Raw genomic sequence first — 23304 nt, 5'->3', positions numbered from 1 at the left:
ATTAGTACGGGTGTTATGTGGAGAAGGCAGATGAATGAGGTTGTGAGGGAAAGATAGATCAGCCATGATTGAATGGCGGAGTAGACTTGATGGGCCGAAAGATCTAATTCTGCTCCTAGAATTGATGAAGTTTATCACTTTATTTGTCATGTACCAATGCACAGTGGACTCATTTTTGTATACAGTTCAGAAAATGTATCACTGTGAACAAGAGTGGCAATTCGCCACAGTATTAGCTTAAATGTAGTATCTCGTTTTAGTTGTGGAATCAAACACTAATTCAGAACCAGAACTGTCCACGCTGATGTATTAACGTTGAAGAAACGTACTGCTATTCGGGCTCTTCGCGCTGGGATTAATCTCATAGAAAATAGGTGCAGGAGTAGGCCATTCGGCCCTTTGAACCAGCACCGCCATTCAATATGATTGTCTGATCATCTAAAATCAGTACCTGCTTTTTCCCCATATCCCTTGATTCCGTTAGCCCTGGGGAAAATAACTCTGGAAAACATCCACTGCCTTCTGTGGCAGATAATTCTACAGATTCACAACTCTGGGCGGATGGAAATGATCCATGGGCCCTATATGAACTAATTCTGCCCGCTGTTCGGGCCAACGTTTACCTGCCACTCGCTGTCTAAAATGTTCATTGTTGTTTGTGGAGACGAACACCACCCATCCACTGATAGATGCTCTCTTGCGATGAAAGGATATTTCTTCGGTGATTTTCTCAACTCCTGGCAGCCTGTTTAGTTGGTGCATCGCCCTGCGAACCCTGTCGGGTAGATGAGTGCCCGCAGTGAGGCAACATTGTCATCGCCTTTAAGGTGAATCTCCGTGAACTACAGCGACCGCGCCACCCGCGTGGAGCCACAGATACAGAGTGCTGGAGTAACTCCGCGGGTCACCTAATCATGTGTCACCAGCATCGACAGTTCCTTGTTTCCCAGCCATTGTACCTGTAAGGAGTGATTCAGGCGGCACTGTACATGGTAGATCCCAGGTCGTCAACATACTCCACATGGTTATTGGTGGACGGAGATGTCAGCCACACGCCGCTAGTCTCGAGTACCCCCCACACGTTAAAGTGACCGCTGATATCGACTCTAGCGGAAACATGACCCATGCCTTCCTTGCCCCCACACTTGCTGCCACCAGCAATGTTTTATTTTGCTCTAGGTTCCTGTATCTGCAGGCTCATGTCCCCAAAGCAAAATCTTCCCGGAATCGGGGTCGTGGGATAATTGAGGTTCAGAACCAGGCTCAGCGAGTCCACGTTGACCACCAATCACCCATCTACAGCGATCATACATTTGGCTCATTTCTCTCCCCCGCGCCATTGACCCATCAACTCTCCCACCACTCGCTGAGAAGTGGATCGGAAGCGGGGTAAACAATGAGCCAAGCTCTTACGGGCAAAAATACTCTATGATCTTTGCTTACGGGCACATTGGGCACCGGGATGTATGGCAGTGAGCAGCGGGGGTGGGCGATGGGAGCCTCTGTAGGAGTGGCGCTGGAGGATGGCGAGTGTTTACTGAGATGCAGGGACACCCAGGGGTGGAGAGCACCATAGCATGTCTGAAAAAAGGTTTTGTTGAACTGAATTAGGTAAGGACTTGAAGCATATTTATTTTTAAAAATCGGCTGCACAAATATGATCAGAAGTCGGAACAGCCGCGCACGAGACCCAATAGAAAGCCCCCTAATTTACACTTTATATTGGCCGTTGGCGTCCTGTAAAATAATAGCAGTGTTGGGGATTTAAGTGGAATTTAGTGAACGTGGGCACCTTCATCAAATGTGTGGAAACTTTCCCTACCCGGTGCAGGACGGCTCTGGTAACGGGAATAATTATTTTTTACTTTTGAAAGTAAAACTGCTTCTACTTTGATGTGCCGTTTAAAATATAATTAAAATTGGTTATTGCTACATGGTTTAGTTACCATTGATTTAATACTGTGCGAAAGTTGTGTCTAGGAACAATTACTCGCATACAATTAAGAAGGTAGACAAAAATGCTGGAAAAACTCAGCGGGTGAGGCATAACCTGGAATGAGGTACAGTCAGACATTGAAGTTGTGTCCAGTCTGAAGAAGGGTCTCGGCCCGAAACGTTGCCCATTTCTTCGCTCCATATTAGATGCTGCCTCGTCCGCTGAGTTTCTCCAGCACTTTTGTCTACCTTCCAGGAACAATTGCCTGGATACAATCATCAATAGTTAATGTTATAACCATTACCTGGGGACAATTAGGACATCTTTGCTATAAAGCAGCACCTGTGGTTGCATCTCTAACCATTACTTTTAGTCAGAGGCTAGTTAATCTGTGGAATTCATTGCTACAGAGGGCTGTGGAGGCCGAGACAGGGGGTATTTTTAAGGCAGAGATATCTTCGAATGTCAAGGGGATATGGGGAGAGAAGGCAGGAAAAGTTGATTTAGATTCAAGAGAGTTTATTGTCATGTATCCCTGATATGACAATGAAATTCTTGCTTTGCTTCAGCACAACAGAACATAGTAGACATGACTACAGAACAGAGGTGAACGGAGGCAGAGATGAGCCAAGATTGAATGGCGGAAACATACATAGAAACATAGAAAATAGGTACAGGAGTAGAGGCCATTCATCCCTTTGAGCCTGCACCGCCATTCAATATGATCATGGCTGATCATAGAATAAAATAGTTTCTTTATTGTCATTGTAACATGAACCATGTACAACGAAATTTTAAAATGTCAGCCAGTTAGTGCACCATTCAAACATTTCTAAAAGCTAACGATACACACAAGGTAAAATATTAAAAAGATAAACAACTAAAATAAATATCATGAAAATAGCACCACGCATAAACACTCCAACCCTCCATCCTTCTGTCGATTTCACAGTGTACCACACACAGTTCCTTAGTATGTATTCTTAAGGGGTTGGACAGGCTAGATGCAGGAAGATTGCTCTCGATGTTGGGGAAGTCCAGGACAAGGGGGTCACAGCTTAAGGATAAGGGGGAAATCCTTTAAAACCGAGATGAGAAGAACTTTTTTCACACAGAGAGTGGTGAATCTCTGGAACTCTCTGCCACAGAGGGTAGTTGAGGCCAGTTCATTGGCTATATTTAAGAGGGAGTTAGATGTGGCCCTTGTGGCCAAGGGGATCAGGGGGTATGGAGAGAAGGCAGCTACGGGATACTGAGTTGGATGATCAGCCATGATCACATTGAATGGCGGTGCAGGCTCGAAGGGCCGAATGGCCTACTCCTGCACCTATTTTCTATGTTTCTATGTATCGCCCGTGCGTTCCTTGCCGGCTGCATTTAGTGCCTTTATAGCAGTGGGGTAAAAACTGTTTTAAAGTCTGTTTGTCCTTGTCCTTGTAGATCTGTACCGTCTGCCTGAGGCAACAGTTCAAACAGGGAGTGTCCTTTATAATACTCTGGGAACTGTGTACGTCCTCCAAGGCAAGGATCCAACTCAGTATCCTGTACCCGCCTTCTCTCCATACCCCCCTAATCCCTTTAGCCACAAGGGAATGGACTAGACGGGCCGAACGGCCTGATTCAGCTCCCCTCACCTGTGAGTGAACCTGGGGCGAGGTGTGGCCAGCGCCGCGCCTGCAGGACCCCGCGCGCCGGATATGAGGCGGGTGAGCGCGCAGGCACGGCGACGGGCGGCTACGCGGGGTCCTAGCGGCGGGGGGGGCGGGGTGACCTTGTAGAGATGGCGGAAGCGGCGCGGCGGCTCGTGCGGAGTGTGGTGGCCGGGGGCCCGGTACTGGCCAGCGGTAATGTGTGGCCTATAGTGGCCCGCGGTAATGTGTGGCCTATAGTGGCCCGCGGTAATGTGTGGCCTATAGTGGCCCGCGGTAATGTGTGGCCTATAGTGGCCCGCGGTAATGTGTGGGGGGGATGGGACTGGCCAGCGGTAATGTGTGGCCTATAGTGGCCCGCGGTAATGTGTGGCCTATAGTGGCCCGCGGTAATGTGTGGGGGGCCCGGTACTGGCCAGCGGTAATGTGTGGCCTATAGTGGCCCGCGGTAATGTGTGGCCTATAGTGGCCCGCGGTAATGGTGTGGGGGGACGGTACTGGCCCGCGGTAATGTGTGGGGGGGATGGGACTGGCCAGCGGTAATGTGTGGGGGGGGGACGGTACTGGCCAGCGGTAATGGTAATGGGGGGGGGGGACGGTACTGGCCAGCGGTAATGTGTGGGGGGGGGGACGGTACTGGCCCGCGGTAATGTGTGGGGGGGGGACGGTACTGGCCCGCGGTAATGTGGGGGGGGGGGACGGTACTGGCCAGCGGTAATGTGTGTGGGGGGGACTATACTGGCCAGCGGTAATGTGTGGGGGGGGGGACGGTACTGGCCAGCGGTAATGTGTGGGGGGCGGGGGTGGGGGGGTACTGGCCAGCGGTAATGTGTGGGGGGGCCGGGACTGGCCGCGGTAATGTGTGGGGGGGACGGGGCCCGGTACTGGCCCGCGGTAATGTGTGGGGGGGGGACGGTACTGGCCAGCGTAATGTGGGGGGGGGACGGTACTGGCCCGCGGTAATGTGTGGCCTATAGTGGCCCGCGGTAATGTGTGGCTATAGTGGCCCGCGGTAATGTGTGGGGGGGGACGGTACTGGCCAGCGGGTAATGTGTGGGGGGGACGGTAATGTGTGGCCTGGTGGCCCGCGGTAATGTGTGGCCTATAGTGGCCCGCGGTAATGTGGGGGGCCGGGGGCCCGTACTGGCCAGCGGTAATGTGTGGGGGGCCCGGTACTGGCCAGCGGTAATGTGTGGGGGCCCGGTACTGGCCCGCCCCGCGTAATGTGTGGGGGGGGGACGGGGGCCCGGTAATGGCCCGCGGTAATGTGTGGCCTATAGTGGCCCGCGGTAATGTGTGGGGGGGGGGGACGGTACTGGCCAGCGGTAATGTGTGGGGGGGACGGTACTGGCCCGCGGTAATGTGGGGGGGGACGGTACTGGCCAGCGGTAATGTGTGTGGGGGACGGTACTGGCCCGCGGTAATGTGTGGCCTATAGTGGCCCGCGGTAATGTGTGGGGGGGGACGGTACGGGCCAGCGGTAATGTGCCCTATAGGTAATGTGTGTGGGGGGGCCTATACTGGCCCGCGGTAATGTGTGGGGGGGGGCCCGGTACTGGCTGGCCAGCGGTAATGTGTGGGGGGGGACGGTACTGGCCAGCGGTAATGTGTGGGGGGGGGGGGGGGGGGGACGGTACTGGCCAGCGGTAATGTGTGGGGGGGGGGACGGTACTGGCCCGCGGTAATGTGGGGGGGGCCCGGTACTGGCCAGCGGTAATGTGGGGGGGGACGGTACTGGCCAGCGGTAATGTGTGGGGGGGGGGACGGTACTGGCCAGCGGTAATGTGTGGGGGGGGGGGGGCCGGTACTGGCCAGCGGTAATGTGTGGGGGGGGGGGACGGTACTGGCCAGCGGTAATGTGTGGGGGGGGACGGTACTGGCCAGCGGTAATGTGGGGGGGGCCCGGTACTGGCCAGCGGTAATGTGTGGGGGGGGACGGGTACTGGCCAGCGGTAATGTGTGGGGGGGACGGTAATGTGGGGGGGGGGGGGTACTGGCCCGCGGTAATGTGGGGGGGGGCCCGGTACTGGCCCGCGGTAATGTGTGGGGGGGACCGGTACTGGCCAGCGGTAATGTGGGGGGGGGGACGGTACTGGCCACGGTAATGGCCCGGGCCCGGTATGGCCCAGCGGTAATGTGGGGGGGGACGGCGGTACTGGGCACGGTAATGTGGGGGGGGGGGGGCGGTAATGGGGGGGGGGGACGGTAATGTACCTGGCCCGCGGTAATGTGTGGGGGGCCCGGTACTGGCCAGCGGTAATGTGTGGTGGGGGGACGGTACTGGCCAGCGGTAATGTGTGGCCTATAGTGGCCCGCGGTAATGTGTGGGGGGGACGGTACTGGCCCGCGGTAATGTGTGGCCTATAGTGGCCCGCGGTAATGTGTGGCCTATAGTGGCCCGCGGTAATGTGTGGGGGGGGGACGGTACTGGCCAGCGGTAATGTGTGGGGGGGACGGTACTGGCCAGCGGTAATGTGTGGGGGGGGGGGGACGGTACTGGCCCGCGGTAATGTGGGGGGGGGACGGTACTGGCCAGCGGTAATGTGTGGGGGGGGACGGTACTGGCCAGCGGTAATGTGTGGGGGGGGGGGGACGGTACTGGCCCCCGGTTAATGTGGGGGGGGGACGGTACTGGCCAGCGGTAATGTGTGGGGGGGACGGGGTACTGGCCAGCGGTAATGTGTGGGGGGGGGACGGGACTGGCCCTCTGTAGTGGGGGGGGGGGACGGTACTGGCCAGCGGTAATGTGTGGGGGGGACGGGGCCCGGTACTGGCCCGCGGTAATGTGTGGGGGGACGGTACTGGCCCGCGGTAATGTGTGGGGGGGCCCGGTACTGGCCCGCGGTAATGTGGGGGGGGGGGCTGGGCCGGGGGGTTACAGGCCCGGCTCCCGGAGCGGGGATGGGGCAGAAACGCCGCGGCTCCACCGGGCCCTCGACAGCCCTAGGCCGGAGCCCATGGCAACCAGGCCGGGTGCGCGCACAGGGGAGCAGCCTCTGGGCACCCCCCCCCCCCCCCACCCCCCCCCGTGACAGAGCCCTCTGCCACCCCCTGCCCCCCCCCCCCCCCCCCCCCGTGACAGAGCCCTCTGCCACCCCCTCCCTGCCCTCTGCCACCTCTTCGTGACAGGGTAAACGTGGCTGACTTCGATTATCTCTGCCACTTTGGCCCCTGTTTGTCATTGTCACACAGCACCGAAACAGGCCGTTCAGCCAACCTGTCCATGCCGACCAAGATGCCCCATCTAAGCTCGTTGGATTTGCCCTCGTTCGGTTCGGCCCGTCCCTCTAAACCTTTCATTTCCATTGTCCAAATAACGATTGGCGTGAATCCTTGCTGATTTCCGGGACTTAGATTTTTCAAGTGATGTCAGAATTTATGTTCCTTCCCAAAGACTAGCCTGCAAAATGGATCAGTCATTGAGCTTTTTTAATTGTGTGAAAAATTAGTATACTGGCAAGGTAGTAATGTGAATGTTGAAGTTCGTTAGTTGAAATAGAACAAGGGTCTATGTTTTGCATTACCGTGCAGCTGCTGGAGTAAAATCTTTATTATCCGTGGGGTTTGTACATACTGCATGTTGGGAGGGTTGTAAAATTAAACCTCTAACTCCTAGCCAGGGGCTTGTGACAGTTAGATTAAGCTCTTGGAGCTAAGGGAATCAAGGGATATGGGGGGAAAAGCCTAAAATTGGAGGATCAGCCATGAACATATTGAATGGCAGCGCTGGCTCGAAGGGCCAAATGGCCTACTCCATCTATTTACTATGTTTCTATGCCCTTGAAAGCCATGATTAAGAGAAGAGTTTGTTACTCCATAGGGATGAATGGGGATAAACTGCACCTTGCAAGATAGCTGTGGGATTGTTGCTGAGGTGTTAGCTCCTTATAATCTATGTGGACTCAATGTCCGTTTTGCTGAACACTTGTGCTCAGTATGTCTGCTAAGGCCTACTGGATCTCTAGGTCAATAACCGTTTTAATTCCCTGTTCCCATACTGTTCTTTCTGAGCAGTATCCAGAGTGAGTGAGACCACATGCAAACTAGAGGAACATCGCCTTGTATTCCGCTTGGGTAGTTTACATACCAATGGTATGAACAATAAATTCTCTAAGTTTGGTAGCCTCAAATCATCCCACATTGGGCAGAATGACTTTGTGTCTTTTGGTCTTCAGAAAATCAAGTGGCGTTCTCATTGGTTTATATGGAGGAGGGGGATTGATAGAATATATTGCTGCAAGAATGTTTACTAAGTATAGGAATCCAGATTTGGAGTGCAAGATTTCACTACGAGGAGTTGGCCACAAGATAGATATTTAGATATGCCATTTATTGTCACTATACATGTACAGTGAAACTGAAAGCTGCTCGTACTCAGTGCATACATACAATTTAGCACAACAAACAAGAAACAGAAAAAAAAACAGAAGGGAGATGGGGGGGGGGGGGACATATATACATATATCATATATACATATATACAGATGGAAGTCCGTGTTGGGACGTCACAAGACTGCAGTGTGACTGGAATTTATTTTCAAGGTTGTGAATTATTTGGATTTTATGTTTCCTTACTTATTGAATATTTATTTGATTTCTACATAGACTTTGGATTTTGTGGGTTATCAGAATCTGGCAGCAAAATGGAGTTGAGAGTAAAGATTAAATCGGCCATAATTTTATTGAAAAATAGTGCAAAATTTGGTGGATTCGACGAAGGATGTTATGATCAATTTAGACAAGCAGTGACATAAACATGCTATATCATGTAATTGTTTGATTATGTCTTGACCAGAGGGAAGTTAATAGCTGCAGTAAGTGTACATCTTTGGCTGTTCATGTATTTTTTTAAACCATGAGTGTAGAAGCTGGCAAGTCCTGTTGCAGTTTTTAAGACATTGGTGAGGTCGCATTTAGAGTATTGTGTTCAGTTCTGGGCACCATGTAGTAGGAACAATGTCATCAAGTTGGAAAGGGTACAGAGAAGATTTGAGTATGTTGCCAGGACTCGAAGGTCTGAGCTAAAGGGAGGCGTTGAGCAGGCTTGGACTCTATTCCTTGGAGGACAGCAACAAGAGGGGAGATCTTAGAGGTGTATAAAAATATTTTACATGAGAGGAATAGATCGGGTAGATACACAGAGTCTCTTGCCTAGAGTAGGGGAATCAAGAACCAGAGAACATAGGTTTAAGGTGAAGGGGGTGGGTGTATGGGACGAGCTGGCAGAGGAGGTAGTTGAGGCGGATACTATTGCAATGTTGAAGAAACATTTAGGCAGGTACATGTTTAAAATATGATATAACAGGATATGTTTAAAAGGATAGGAACTAAACGCAGGCAGATGGGACAATGTAGATGAGACACATTGGTCGGAGTAGGCAGGTTGGGCCAAAGGACCTGTTTCCACACTCTATGACTATGTGTCGCTAAGATTTAAAAGACACAAAGTGCCCGATTAACTCAGTGGGTCAGGCAGCATCTCTGGAGAACATGGATAGCAACGTTTCACAGAGTGCTGGAGTAACTCAGCGGGTCAGGCAGCATCTCTGGAGAACATGGATAGGTGACGTTTCACAGAGTGCTGGAGTAACTCAGCGGGTCAGGCAGCATCTCTGGAGAACATGATAGCAACGTTTCACAAAGTGCTAGAGTAACTCAGCGTGTCAGGCAGCATCTGTGGAGAGCATGGATAGGTGACGTTTCACAGAGTGCTGGAGTATCTCAGCGGGTCAGGCAACATCTGTGGAGAACATGGATAGCAACATTTCAGGTTCGGAGTGCAAAAGAAATGCATTTATGACAAAAAATGGCGATTTGTTGGGAAAAAGCGCCATAGATTATTGAATCATAAGCATGCTGCATATGTTCTTTGCTTTGTGAACTTGTGTAAAGAGAAGAGTCACGGGTTGAAGTGAAGCTCTTTTTTGTACCAAGGTAGACACAAAATGCTGGAGTAATTCAGCGGGACTGGCAGCATCTCTGGATAGAAGGAATAGGTGTGAAGAAGGGTCTCGACCTGAAACATCACCCATTTCTTCTCTCTAGAGATGCTGCCCATCCTGCTGAGTTACTCCAGCATTTTAGAAACATAGAAATTAGGTGCAGGAGTAGGCCATTCGGCCCTTCGAGTCTGCACCGCCATTCAATATGATCATGGCTGATCATCCAACTCAGTATCCCGTACCTGCCTTCTCTCCATACCCCCTAATCCCCTTAGCCACAAGGGCCACATCTAACTCCCTCTTAAATATAGCCAATGAACTGGCCTCAACTACCCTCTGTGGCAGAGAGTTCCAGCGGGAATTTTGTGCACTGGAAGGGTAGTTGCCATCAGGATCTTTGGGAAATGTCTAAAAGAGGAATGATTGAATTCCCCACTTTGGTTGGTTTGTAGTTTTTATTGGAAAATTCTTCTTAATGTTTTATTTTGGTTATCCTAAACCTTTTCCTTTTAGGTAATTGCTGTGCTGTATTTTTCCATGTTTGAGTGTATCTATTTGTTACCGTGTTTCATTGGTGGTGTCATATTCTTACCAAACTGGTTGCATGTTTGCTTTGCAGCTACCGTGAAGTACTCAAGGCCTCGTCTAGCAACCTTTTGGAAGTATGCTCGAGTAGAGCTGTCTCCTCCAACTCCTGGTGAAATCCCAGTGGCTGTTGAAAGCTTCAAGGGCCTTGTTGCATCATTCAAGGCTGGGAGTTACAAACAAATTACTGTCAAGGTAACTAAGGGTTGAGAAGTACTTTTTAATCGTAGCAGGTTCAATGTATGCATAAAAGTGCTTGCTGCTTGCAGTAATTTCTTACTCATCAAATTGGCTTCCACATTGAATCTAATCTTCAACCGTTCAGTATTGTGCAGCCACTTGACTGAATGGTTTCCAATGCTTTCATTCAAATATTTATGTTGTTAATTAAAAAATAATAATTTGCAGCCCTTGCATCGCAGCTCGTTCTTACAATTAAGTTATATTTATTCCATTGCCCAGTTGCTCTAAATCTATTTACTTATCTCTCTGGCTGTGGAATTATTTTAAACCATCGAAATATTTTAAATACTATCAACTCTCACAAAGAAAAGGGCTTTGTTGTCCCTAATCACTCCATGTGCAATTGCTTTATTGTTAGTATCATTGGACATTCTCTCATATTTTAAGGGGTTGTCATCATTAATAAAGAGTGATACTGGATGTAGCCACATTATTTTATTTAGTGCCCAGCCAGCATTTTGTAATGATTTTATATAGCTTGTTCTTTTACCTGGGTCTATTAGCAAACCCAAGGATCCTCTGTGCATTTTTAGACATTTTCTCTACTCGGACTTAATGGTATATGGGACAAATCTTGGACACCATTAAAATTGTATAATTTCATAATGCTTCTCGGCTGACAGTGCCAAGAAGTTGTTATTGTGTAATACAGAGCTATTTTAACACGGTGGAATCTCAAAGCTATCAGACAAGACTGATGGGCAATATGGGGAGAAGGCAGGAGAATTGGGTGTGGGCGAAGGGATAGATCAGCCATGGCAGAGTAGAATTGATGGGCTGAATGGTCTAGTTCTGCACCTATCACATAATCTTAACGCTTTCTTATGTAAAATGATTTATTTTACTTTAAACCAATGTTGCAAGTAACCTGATGAAAAATTGTACCACCTGTGTCGGATGGAGCCCTGCTGTTCTAATCTTGATATGCGTTTGCTGGTGAACTAGCCAAGCTCCACTGCAGAGCAGATAATAAGAATAGGTGGTGTCCTTGTGTGAAGAGATCTGCCAGTGTTTTTGTTCATTGCTATCAAATAATTCCTACTGAGATATGTATGGATGGAAAGGTAGTATGATCTCTTTCATGGACCTGTCTCTTATTCCTCAAGTTGTCAGGTTCTCTATTCTGGAAAAGGCTGAATTAGCCCACTGATCCCCCTAGAATTGTTTCCCTATAAAGTGGAGAAAAGATAATGAAATCTTTGTGAACTTTAACACTAGCACCCTGGCTTCTCAGTTGTTGCACAGGGGGTGTATTACAAATGATTCCCAAACTTACTCGTTCAAGTTGTATTTCATGAGTTCTCATATTGATTTTTTGTTAAATAACATACCCATGTGTAAAGTATGGACATCCGTTTTTATTTTCAATATAAGTAATTTCTTGGTAGAAGTGGTATTTATTCTTCACAAGGTGCAATCCCATAGCTACAATGGTATGATGCAAGTATATTATTCACAATTTCTTGACTTCCCATAGCTAATCAGTTATAATAGTTTTCCTTAATTTGAGATTAATGAGAACATTGTCAAGACATTCCGTTTCTGTGGGAAGATATTATTTTTCAGACTTTGAAGTCTGTCATTGTTGTCCTTTTCATTCATATGTAAATGGTCGATGCCATCTGCTCTTGCCAGCTGACATTGCAGGTTGTCAAATAGGGACTGGTTAAATAATGATCTAAATAAACTGTAAATGTGATGTTTGTATCTCATCTTGTGTGGAACATTGATAAAATTCAAGTATCGGACGATCCAACTTTAGGATTTTGAAATGTCATGGCTGCACAATTTTGTGTGAGTGCTCGATGAATGATGCAAAATGGGCCTGTCCCCCTCCCCCGCTAATGATTGGATCTTTACAATTGTTTATCGGAAGATTTTTACACACAGCTGTTTCCCGTGATTTTTAGGATTTATGCGGTGCAAAGAAAGACCAGCTGAAGGGGTTAATTTACATATGAATGGAGATGTCAACAATAGATAACAGTTTGAGAATCGCATTTTGAATCTCCAGGGTAGTTTCATGTTGGAAATTATCAGTGATGAAAATCCTTATTTTAATGGGGTGAAGTTTTTACTGCATATAAATCTATTAGATTAACAAATCAACATTCAGGAAACTTGATGTCCTTGAGCACCAAACATTTGCCTTCCATGTTAAATTCAAGGCTTACAGTATTATGTTACACTCTAAACTAGTTCTTTCTAAGGATATAAGAAATTATTTCTCCTTTCCACAATCTTAAGGCATTTGAATTTATAACGATTGCATCCTGTTTTTCTATTTATTTTGCAGGATTCCATGAGGAATGCATTAGTTGCCGCCGAAGTCCTGATGTGGTTTTACATTGGTGAGGTCATTGGCCGAGGAAGCTTGATCGGATACAATGTTTGAACTCCCTTGTATTCCATTGTATATGGATCACCGTAACAATATTCAAAATAAATCTATTATTACCACTTGAAACATTGGTACTGCCTTCTGTGTCATGCACTACACTTTTGATGAATCATTTTATGCTTGTCAGGATGAGTGTGCTGGGATAATTTTGTACCATGGCACTCACGGGCAGACTTACACTGCCAATATATTTCACGGAAGGCACAAGCTCTTCATTCCAGCCATGTCAAAATGCAAGTAGAACTGTAGCTAATGCAACAGTATGTTGATTGCTGAAAACTTTGCTTTGAATTAGGGTCACATCTGTTCTAGTTTCACTGGGCTGCATTGGCATTGTCTGCAGATTTTTAAGAAGCATTGTTGATTTTTGTGTGTTGTAATTTTGAAGGTAGACAAAAGTGCTGGAGAAACTCAGCGGGTGCAGCAGCATCTATGGAGCGAAGGAAATAGGTAACGTTTCGGGCCGAAACCCTGGAGTCTCAAAAGTAGATGTCTGAAACATTTAAACATTTATTTAAATAACTAATGTCCAGTGGTCAAAGTATAATATGTTGGTAAATTCTAATTGTTGATACGTTAGTCATTTTCCTTGATTGTATTATTTGGTCCATCAATGGAAATGGATTCCGAATTGTTAATCTTTGGAAGTTTTAGGAAAGGAAGGGTATTTATGCTCTTGATTTATTGGTATGCCCTCCTTGCTGGGCTGTCATTAGCTGGAATTGCTGTGAGCTGAGGTAAGTCAAATATTTGGGTTTGGTAAACAAAAAAAGCTGATCATTCTATTTTTGGCCCGGTTTAAAGTTGGGGGATGGAGGGAGTAAATGAGTACAAAAAAAAACAGGTGTCTTCCTCGTGTTAATTGGTGAATGCTGATTTTTTTTTGAAGGCGAGCCTTACTTTCTCAGCTGTGCATCATTATGGAAAACTGTCCGTTTTCAGGAAGATGTTCATGATGGGAAATAGATTGAAGCAATTGACTACTAATTAACTAATATGAAAATGTAATATTATTATCTTTGCCAAAACTTGAATATATTCACTATGCTTTTCAATTTGCATTTTAACATCCTGTACCAGAATTATTAGCAGGTTTTTGGATTGGTTGTGCTTGGTGGACGGGGGCAATGTGAAATAATATGTGTGGGTGGTGAAGAATTTTTCCTTTTGCTGAGCTATGTACAAAACATGACTGAGCATGTGAATTTCTGCCAGGTATGAAAACCTACCTGAATTTCCTAACTCCCCACCATCTGAACCCTTAAGAAGCCAGGATTAATTGCCACGTGTCGATTTGAGTAGTGATTAGGTGACATCCTGGGATGTAAAAAATCTGCAGGGGAAAACAGAGGTTCTGCATTTTTAGGTCCTGTGCAAGTTGGGAGGTCATGTAAGTTCTCAAACAAATCATAGCAAATTGTAAAGATGTTTCTGGGTGAGTATCATCTTTCTCTCTTTGCAATATTATAGGCACAGTTGAAACCAGGTTCATAAAAATTGTCACCCAAGTAGAGATGGTGAAAATGCTGTGGCACTTTGATTACTTTAAATATAACTTGAAAATTTTTGTTCAAGATGAAAAAGGAAACAAGTCACAATTTACTCAAGTATTTCCTCCTCACCCTGACTTCTTCCATAGCTCATTACGTTTGTTGGCATTGGACTTTATCATGTTTTTATCATCCCAATTTGTTTGTAGATAGTGAGTGCTTGCTATTGAATGGCTCATGAGGCTGCCAGCCTTTTCAGTATCACCTAAATGATTTTTGCTTTTGTACAATTTTTAAATAGAAGGGAAAGGACAATTACTAAGGCTGATTTTCTTTTTTTCATTTTTGCAGCCTAGTAAGTATTAGACTCTACTTTCCTGCAGGATTTGGTTCAGGACACCGGCCTTTCTCGTTATCTGTATAGTAAAAAGTATAACACTTGTCATGTTCCCTTGGCCAGGGTCTGTGAGACCAACTAACTACATAAATGAAACTCAAAACTGGACATTGGCTTAATATAATTGTTGATTAACCCATTGAACATTGGTGGGGATCAATGTTACATTGCTGAAGCTAATATGTGATTTGATGCTCTCTTGCAGTCCAAACATCAAATAAAGTCAAATCGAGTTTGTCATATCCGCATATGGTATCTTGCATGCAGAAGCATCCTAGACAAACACAAACAATTAATTTCCATAAATTTATAATGACATAAAATTACCAGAAATTCTGCAAGACAATAACAATAGGACTGCAAAAAACCAAAACAGCAGTGCAAAACAATTAAAATTAAAAAAGTCCATGGGATTGAAGAGGTCATCTGTTGTCAAGGTCAGATGTGTGGGCTGTTTCAAAAATCTGATAGTGGTAGGAAAAGGAATTATCTCATAGCAGATTGTGTGTAACGTAAGCATTCTGCACATTGTGATAGTTGATGTTAGCAATGAGAAGAGGACGATGGAGATACTTGATGATAGATGCCATTACATTAATGTGTAGGAAAGAACTGCAGATGCTGGTTTAAATCGAAGGTAGACACACAATGCTGGAGTAACTCAGCGGGACAGACAGCATCTCTGAAGAGAAGAAATGGGCGACGTTTCGGATCGAGACCCTTCTTCAGGCTGAAGAAGTCTGATTCCCATTCCTTCTCTCCAGAAATGCTGCATGTCCCGTTGAGTTACTCCAGCATTTTCTGCCATTACTTTAAGGCAGTACCACATGGAGATTCTTTTGATGGTGGGGGGGGGAGCTGTGCCCATGGTGGATCAGGCCAAGTCCCTGTAGCATCTTGTGTCCCTGTGTGTTTCAATTGGCGTACCAGGCCATGATACAAACAGTCGGGATACTTTCTACAGTGCATCTGTCGAAATTTGTCAGAGTATTCGGTGATATGCCGAATCTTTTCAAATTTCTAAAAAAAAGTAGAAAGACTGGCATGCTGTTTTTGTCATTTTGTCTATGTGCTGGGCCCAGAACAGGTCATCCAAGATGTTCATGCTCAGGAATTTAAAGCTGCCGATCCAACAATGGAAACTGGCATGTGGTCTCCCGACTTCCCCTTTCTGAAATCAATGACTAGTCCCTTGGTCCTGTTGAGCTCCTGGAGCGGGGCCTGACATCACCGCCCCGCGCGGCTTGGAATGGCCGCGGGACTCTGCGAGCGCACGCCGGGGGCTCCAACACCAAGACCCGGTGTGCGACCTCGCACCACCCGGCGTGGCTTTAATGGCCGCGGGACAATCGCCATCGCCAGCCGGGGGCTTTGACTTTGACTCTGACATTGGGGGGGCGGGGGGGGGAGTGCAGTGGAGAGAAGTTTTTTTGGCCTTCCATCACAGCGATGTGATGGATGTTTATGTAAATTATGTTGTGTCTTGGGTCTATTTGTTTGTAATGTATGGCTGCAGAAACGGCATTTCGTTTGGACCTCAAGGGGTCCAAATGGCAATTAAATTGAATCTTGATCTTGAATCTTGATCTTGAGTTAGAGGTTGTTGTGGCTGCTAACCGTGTGTTGATCATGTATACTTACATTTACTATCTTGAATTATTTACAGCGTGTGTTTATTTTAAGTTCAGGCCCACTTGTTTTATGGAATGACCAATTTAACCTGCTGGTGTTGTATTCCAGCTTTTATACATGGTCATTTAAGAACATTTTACTGGATATCTGAAATTGGAGCATGTTGTAACTGGCTTTCAGGCAATGATATTATTATGAGAATTAAACCATTCAAATTCATGTAAGTACTAACAAATAATTTTCAAGGAAAATTTACAAGACAGAACAAGGGAATCTTGTCTTCTGGTTTATAAAGAACTATCTAACCTAATCAGTCTGAAGAAGGGCCTTGGCCCGAAACATCACCCATTCCTTCCCTCCAGAGATGCTGCCAGTCCCGCGGAGTTACTCCAGCATTTTGTGTCTACCTTCGATATAAACCAGCATCTGCAGTTCTTTCTTGCATATCTAACCTAATCCCAGTTCTTGATCCAATTCCCTTGGTTCTTCTAAAGTATCCAGACATTTTAAAATGATGTGCAAGTTTCTGCCTCTACCAGCCTTAACATCAGTGAGGTTCTGACCCCTGCTAGCTTCTTGGTTTTCAATAAACTCTTCCCTCTACCAATTAATTTGAATCTTTGATATCTCAGTTAAAGGAAATGTGCCCCTATTTATTTTTTTGAAGAAACTCCCAAGAAAACACCCATAGCATATCCTATATTTTTTCATGTTTATGGGTTTGCAGTCCTCAGATCCCTGCAACCTCTCTCTGATGGAATCAAACCTTTCACGGAATGTGGGGTTTAGAACTATACATATACTTAAGTTATGGTGTAACATGCATTGAACACAATTCTGCATCTAGGTTTTAGTTTCACCGAATAAAGGAAAATGTTCTATATGCTTCTTTAATTGTAGTTATCAATAGACCCTGATATCTTTTCAGCACCTGTAACCATACACTCTGCATCTCATTATCATCATTCATTACCTCGTTTTGTTGCTACTCTCTGAGTGTATTACTTACTTTTCTTTGGACTGTATTCTGTTTGACACTTCTGTGTTCATCTAACCAGATGATGTAACTTCTGCTGAAGCTGACTGCTTTCCTCTTCCCTGCCAACCATATGGCCAAGTTTTATATCATCTGCAAACGTATATGTAATGCGTCTCCCCTACATTTGTGGTGCCCACAAACTGTTTAAATTATTTTGTTTTGGTAATTAGCAAGGTAGCAATTTAGGTCCTGGCCTGTGCCATCAGTTGTACTCCCTCGGGAGTCAATACTGTTCTAATTGCTCTTGGCTTTCTTCCCATTGTCTTTTGTGAGAGAAGGGATCATATGATAAATTCCTCTAATAGTGAAGGAAGGTGTGTGTACTTGATACTTTGGTGTTTTCCCCATCTGCCATGCTGTGTAGGCTATATATTTTCAAAATATTCTAGCTCTTGAAGAAATAGCTGAGATCTGAAGATTACTGATGCTCATGGACAACTGCAATATACAGTTGATCCCAAACATACTGCTAAAGCAACAAAGGAGTTTTTCCAAAGCTAAAAAATGAGCGGGGAGCGGCCAAGTTAATCACCCGATTTGAACCCAATTGAACATGCCTTTTATATGCTGAAGAGAAAACTGAAGGGGACTAGCCCCCAAAAGAAACATAAGCTGGCTGCAATACAGGCCTGGCAGAGCATCACCAGAGAAGACACCCAGCAACTGGTGATGTCCATGAATCGCAGACTTCAAGCAGTCATTGCATGCAAAGGATATGCAACAATAAACTAAACATGACTACTTTCATTTACATGACATTGCTGTGTCCCAAACATGGTGCCCTGAAATGGGGGGGGGGGGGGGGGGGGGGGTCTAGTCAAGTCAAGAGAGTTTATTGTCATATATCCCAGATAGCACAATGACATTCTTGCTTTGCTTCAGCACAACAGAATATAGCAGGCATGAATACAGCACATCTCAGTGAGTCCATATACTAAGTATAAACACAGCTATAATTTCTACATGGAGAAACCGAAATGTATAAAAATGGCCTTTATTACAATCCAACACTGTGCACTTTAACCACGTGATTTTTCTACTACAAATCTCAAATTGTGGAGTACAGAGGCAAATAAATAAACGATGGGTCTTTGTCCCAAACATTATGGAGGGCACTGTATATTAGCCATTTTATTTTCTGGAACTTTGAATGGTGAGGAGGGAATACAGTGTTTCTGTTTACATATTTCCAATAGAAATGTTGCCAGAACTTCGCTTTCTTTATTTGTATCCTTCAACTTGCTTCAGAAAGCAGATAATATACCTGGAATGTGTATATACTGTAGTCGAGACCTGATAATGCCAAAGGATATTATTGGAGTAAACAAACTGTAGCAATGTATCCAATTGACAAAATAACTGATACTTCCCCCTGCTTATACAGCCATTTCTAGCCTTTAGGGCATGAACTATCTGTAGGAAAACGAGCTGCTTGGAAAGAATTAAAACCAACAGGTCTAGGTTGATCTGAGCCAGGTGGGTGCTACATAACGATTCTTGTCCCACCCGTGTTTAAAACGAAGAGGTTGTGCCTCCCACTTCTGAGCTCCATGCCCAGTTCAGAACGGGGGATTGGGATAGCAGAACTGAATTGCATTGAAGGGTTTAAGTCCTGACTGAAATCTCTAGACACGTTATGCAAAAATAGTATTTTCTTAACGTCATCTCGGCAGGTGGCTATAACGATGTGCTTCCCACCCAACAAGAATTGCATGGTACCGTTTGAATTGACTATAATGCAGCTTTTTTTTAGATTTCCGGGTGAACAGAAGGCAGTCACTTTGCTGTCAATGGAAAATTAAAACTCGTTCTCCCAGGCCGCGAAGGGGACACTGCGTCCAGACTCCTCTTATCAATAGCTGATGGTGTGCGTGTGTGGGGCGGGGGGCTTCCATCTGTTCCTGTGTTTAACTTTGAAAGCGTCTGCCTCTCAATTTGCATCTTAGCCCAGCCCTTTTTCCCCTCTCTGCGTTGATGCTTTCCAAGTTGCGCCACAGCATACAGGCAGCTGGAGTGCGAGTACCAGAAGTGTTACATTTGGACACTGGTGATATTCTAACTCAAATAACTTCCATTAGGCGCGTTTTTATTTATTCCGTCTGTGTTCACGCCAGAAATGTGTCATAACTGCAATTTGTATCCAGAACACAAGAAAACGTAATGTTAACATGACATTTTTGGAATGGCTGCGTTCTATGTAATGTTTCTAAAAACCCCACTCCGTTTAAAACCCCATGCAGTTATTTTATATTTGTTATACATTTAATATTTTAGAGTAATTCATAATTCCAGAATTCCCCGTGGACCCCGGACCGTGTATAACGCTGAATTATTATTAGTTGACGCCGTATCATCTCTAGGTTATTCTCTAGAGATAACGATGTCGTAATGTGGCCAAGTGCCCGACTCGTGTATATTAAAAATCGTGCCTATTTACCACCGCTAAGTGCTGAACTATGCTGATACAGGGTTAATGGTGTCAGCCCTGGATGCTGATTATTGTATACTTTTGCGAGGGCCAGCTTCGACGGATCGATTATTTATTCAGCATCCTGTGGTTTTCCTTGGGGGCACAGTAGGCTGAATTTTAACGTCGCCTCTTGTATCAACACGTGTATCCATGGCTCTCCAATTCAGGGGTTGGGGTTGGCTAATAAATCCCTCCCACTGTGGCCCGGGATCCTGGATAATGTAATTTCAACAGTCCCGTTGCTTGTGTGCCGCGCTATTCAGATTGCGGGGTGAGCGGGTCTCTCTGGTGCATTCCGAACGGCTCCTCCCTCCGGCCCCGGAAGCTGAATGTGGTAGTTGCCTTCCGGCGACGGCAGCTGCGCGGCGGTTGCTGTTGAATTCAGATTGCGGGGCGGCGTTCCTCCCCCTCCCCCCCCACACACACACACACAAACAGACTCCCCAAAATGGCGCACACAGCTCGGACTCGCTTCCCAGCTCGGCCCTGGAAAAAATCAGGACGTTCACGGATCCTGGGCTTGAAGAAGGATTTTAAACACGGATTCGACGCCGCACTGCCAGTCTCTGCCGCTATCGGCAAAAACCTCCACAAGTTCCACGACCTCTTCGGAGAAAGCAGCAGCAGTGAGGTGAATGTTTTTTCAGAAGAGGGGGGAGAAATTTTTTCTCACAAGATAGTCCATTTTTTTTTTTTTTTTGAAGACTGGACGGGGCAATAAACTGTGGCAGTGTGGAGTGGAGTGGGGAGGAGAGCTGAGTGAGTGCGAAGCTGGTGTGGAGCAGGAGCTGCCCGTGTGACAGTCAGATCTGACATCCAGCCACCAACAGTGGAGGGAGGGAGGGAGGTGGTCGCATTCTTTAGGGGGGCAGCAAAAAAATAAAGGCCAGGATTATTCACAATGTGTTCTCTGTTAAAGTTCCACTTTGTAAAAAAAAGTATATCTATATCTGTATATAGGATTGCGATATACATTAACGTTGAGCTGCCCAGAGCTGGAGTTGCAGCCTGCCTCCTTCTGCATTTCTAATCACCTGTTTGGCGGGCTTTCCTCCAGCGACCGCCATCATGTTCATGATGCAAATTCAGCTCAGCATTTTTTATATATCGTCCTTGCACTCACTTCATGCCACTTATTTTTAGTGCCTATGTATGCAAATCTGCATTTTAAAATTGCATCATTAATTTTCCATTCACCGTATTTTTTTGCAGCATTTGCAAATATCTGGTCATCAACTTCACGCTGAAATTATATTTTTCTCTACGTCCAGTGGAGGCAGCTTTTTTTTGGGGTGGTAGGGGGTTGCAGTTGTTGATACAGTCCCGTTAACCTTGACTCATGCTTTTCAGTTGACAGGGAGTAAAGTTTGCATTATAATTTGGTGAATTCTTAGCCAACCTTTTCCTAACCACACCCCCGCTGTCCAGTATTTCAGTGCCTGTATGATTCATTTTAGTATACTGTTATAACTCGATTCAGATTGAAACCTGAGTAATTCAGATTGTTACAGTTTAAAATGAGAAAGCCCCTTTTGTCAGTGTTTAAAATTAAAAAAGCATAATTCTTTGCAAACAGTTATATTGAGCAGTTTGTATAATGCTCAAATCATTTTTTGCAGAAAGTGTATCGCCTCAATTTGGGTAGGAATAATGCACTTAGTTGTACTTGGGATCTTAAGAAGGGTAGTTTTTTTCTTATGAGTGCCATTTTTTAATTAAATTTGTGGGGGGATAGCATTGAAAAAGATAGTTCTCAGACTTGAATTTCCAGCAGAGGTAGCATTTCAAGGGACTTTGGATTTAATCTTTTTGAGATGTCAAATCCATTTTAATGAAGGTGCTTACCACTGAAAATAAAATTTTGTGACGTGTTTTTAGATGGGTGTAGGGGTGTACCATTGTAAAATGCGTAGTTATTTATTGTTTATAATTAGAATGAAAATTTAGTGTGGCAGGAAAAACACCTTGAAATAACATGCAGCAGATAAGGGTAGGAAACATACCAAGACATCAAAGTTGCATTAATCTAATTTATGTTATGTTAATTATATTGTGACTAAAATGTTAAAGTCTACAGTGTTCAGATCTGCTTAAATATCCTTCCAAAGAGCAGGTAGATCATTTCCTGCAATCCATGCTGCATGATGGATGTCACATAATGTCACGTGTGTCACATAACTGTATGAATTCCTGTGGACTGGAGGGGTAGCCAATGTAATCCCACTTTTAAGAAAGGTAGGGATAGAGAAAATGGGGAATTATAGACCAGTTAGCCTTACATCGGTAGTGGGGAAGATGCTTGAGTCGATTGTTAACAATGTTATAGCAGCGCATTTGGAAAGCAGTGACGGGATCAGTCAAAGTCAGCATGGATTTATGAAGGGGAAATCATGCTTGACTAATCTTCTGGAATTTTTTGAGAATGTAACAAGTAGAATGGATAAGGGAGAGCCAGTGGATGGTGTATCTGGTGTTTCAAAAAGCCTTTGACTAGGTCCCACACAAGAGATTAGTGTGCAAAATTGGAGCACATGGTATTGGGGGTAAGGTATTGACCTGGATAGAGAACTGGCTGGCAGACAGAAAGCAAAGAGTAGGAATTAACGGGACCTTTTCATAATGGCAGGCAATGTCTAGTAGGGTGCCGCAAGGCTCGGTGCTGGGACCCCAGTTATTTACAATCTATATTAATGATTTTGACGAGGGAATTAAATGTGACATCTCTAAGTTTGCGAATGACATAAAACTGGGTGGCAGTGTGAGGCTGCAGGGTGACTTGGATGGATGGGTGAGTGAGTGGGCAGATGCATGGCAGATGCAGTATAATGTGGGTAAATGAGGTTATGCACTTTGGTGGCAATAACAGGAAGGCAGATTATTATCTGAATGGTATCAGATTAGGAAAAAGGGAAATGCAATGAGACCTGGGTGTGCTTTTACATCAGTTGCTGAAAGTAAGCATGCAGGTACAGCAGGCAGTGAAGACAGCTAATGGCATGTTGGCCTTCATTGTGAGACGATTTGAGTTTAGGAGCAAGGAGGTCCTACTGCTGTTGTACAGGGCCCTAGTGAGACCACACCTGGAGTATTGTGTGCAGTTTAGCTTTACCAGGTTAATTCCCAGGATGTCGGGACTGACATATGATGAAAGAATGGGTCGACTGGGCTTGTATTCACTGGAATTTAGAAGGATGAGAGGGAATCTTATAGAAACATAATATTTTTAGAGGATTGGACAGGGTAGATGCATGAAAAATGTTCCTGATGTTAGGGGAGTCCAGAACCAGGGGTCACAGTTTAAGAATAAGGGGTAGGCCATTTAGGACTGAGATGAGGAAAAACTTCTTCACCCAGAGAGTTGAGAATCTTTGGAATTTTCTGCCACAGAAGGCAGTGGAGGCCAATTCACTGGATGTTTTCAAGAGGGAGTAAGATTTAGCTCTTAGAGTTAAAGTAATTAAGGGATATGGGGGGAAAAGCAGGAACTGGCTCGAAGGGCCGAATGGCCTACTCCTGTATC

The 23304-nt window shown here is 45.5% G+C and overlaps 2 protein-coding genes across 4 annotated transcripts in view; both read left to right on the top strand.

Moving 5' to 3' along the window:
- The first annotated feature begins 3623 nt into the window (after positions 1-3623).
- Positions 3624-12822, top strand: atp5l (ATP synthase, H+ transporting, mitochondrial F0 complex, subunit g). 3 transcript variants are annotated; one of them, XM_055660535.1, is made up of 3 exons: positions 3624-3780; positions 10147-10307; positions 12652-12822. In XM_055660535.1, exons 1-3 carry the CDS (start codon positions 3717-3719, stop codon positions 12748-12750), a joined length of 324 nt encoding a protein of 107 aa, XP_055516510.1. In that variant the 5' UTR covers positions 3624-3716; the 3' UTR covers positions 12751-12822. The 3 variants fall into 3 exon arrangements, with proteins under 3 accessions (XP_055516510.1, XP_055516509.1, XP_055516511.1); XM_055660534.1 differs by having other exon boundaries at positions 3702-3807; XM_055660536.1 differs by lacking the exon at positions 3624-3780 and adding an exon at positions 6355-6429.
- Positions 12823-20200: 7378 nt separating this feature from the next.
- kmt2a (lysine (K)-specific methyltransferase 2A) overlaps positions 20201-23304 on the top strand; it is a 100138-nt gene continuing 97034 nt past the window's right edge. Inside the window, exon 1 of the mRNA XM_055660533.1 lies at positions 20201-20415. Coding sequence (XP_055516508.1) covers positions 20233-20415 — 183 coding nt within the window. The 5' untranslated portion in view covers positions 20201-20232. The remainder of the gene's footprint in view (positions 20416-23304) is intronic.

Source organism: Leucoraja erinacea, chromosome 32 (assembly GCF_028641065.1).
Source record: "Leucoraja erinacea ecotype New England chromosome 32, Leri_hhj_1, whole genome shotgun sequence".
Taxonomy (NCBI): domain Eukaryota; kingdom Metazoa; phylum Chordata; class Chondrichthyes; order Rajiformes; family Rajidae; genus Leucoraja; species Leucoraja erinaceus.
This window is presented reverse-complemented; position numbering and strand designations above follow the sequence as displayed.

Coding starts and splice junctions, on each gene's coding strand:
- atp5l (XM_055660534.1), top strand. CDS start 3,717: ATGGCGGAAGCGGCGCGGCGGCTCGTGCGGAGTGTGGTGGCCGGGGGC. Junction 3,808..10,146: donor GTGGCCTATAGTGGCCCGCG/GTAATGTGTGGC, acceptor TTTGCTTTGCAG/CTACCGTGAAGTACTCAAGG. Junction 10,308..12,651: donor ACAAACAAATTACTGTCAAG/GTAACTAAGGGT, acceptor TTTATTTTGCAG/GATTCCATGAGGAATGCATT.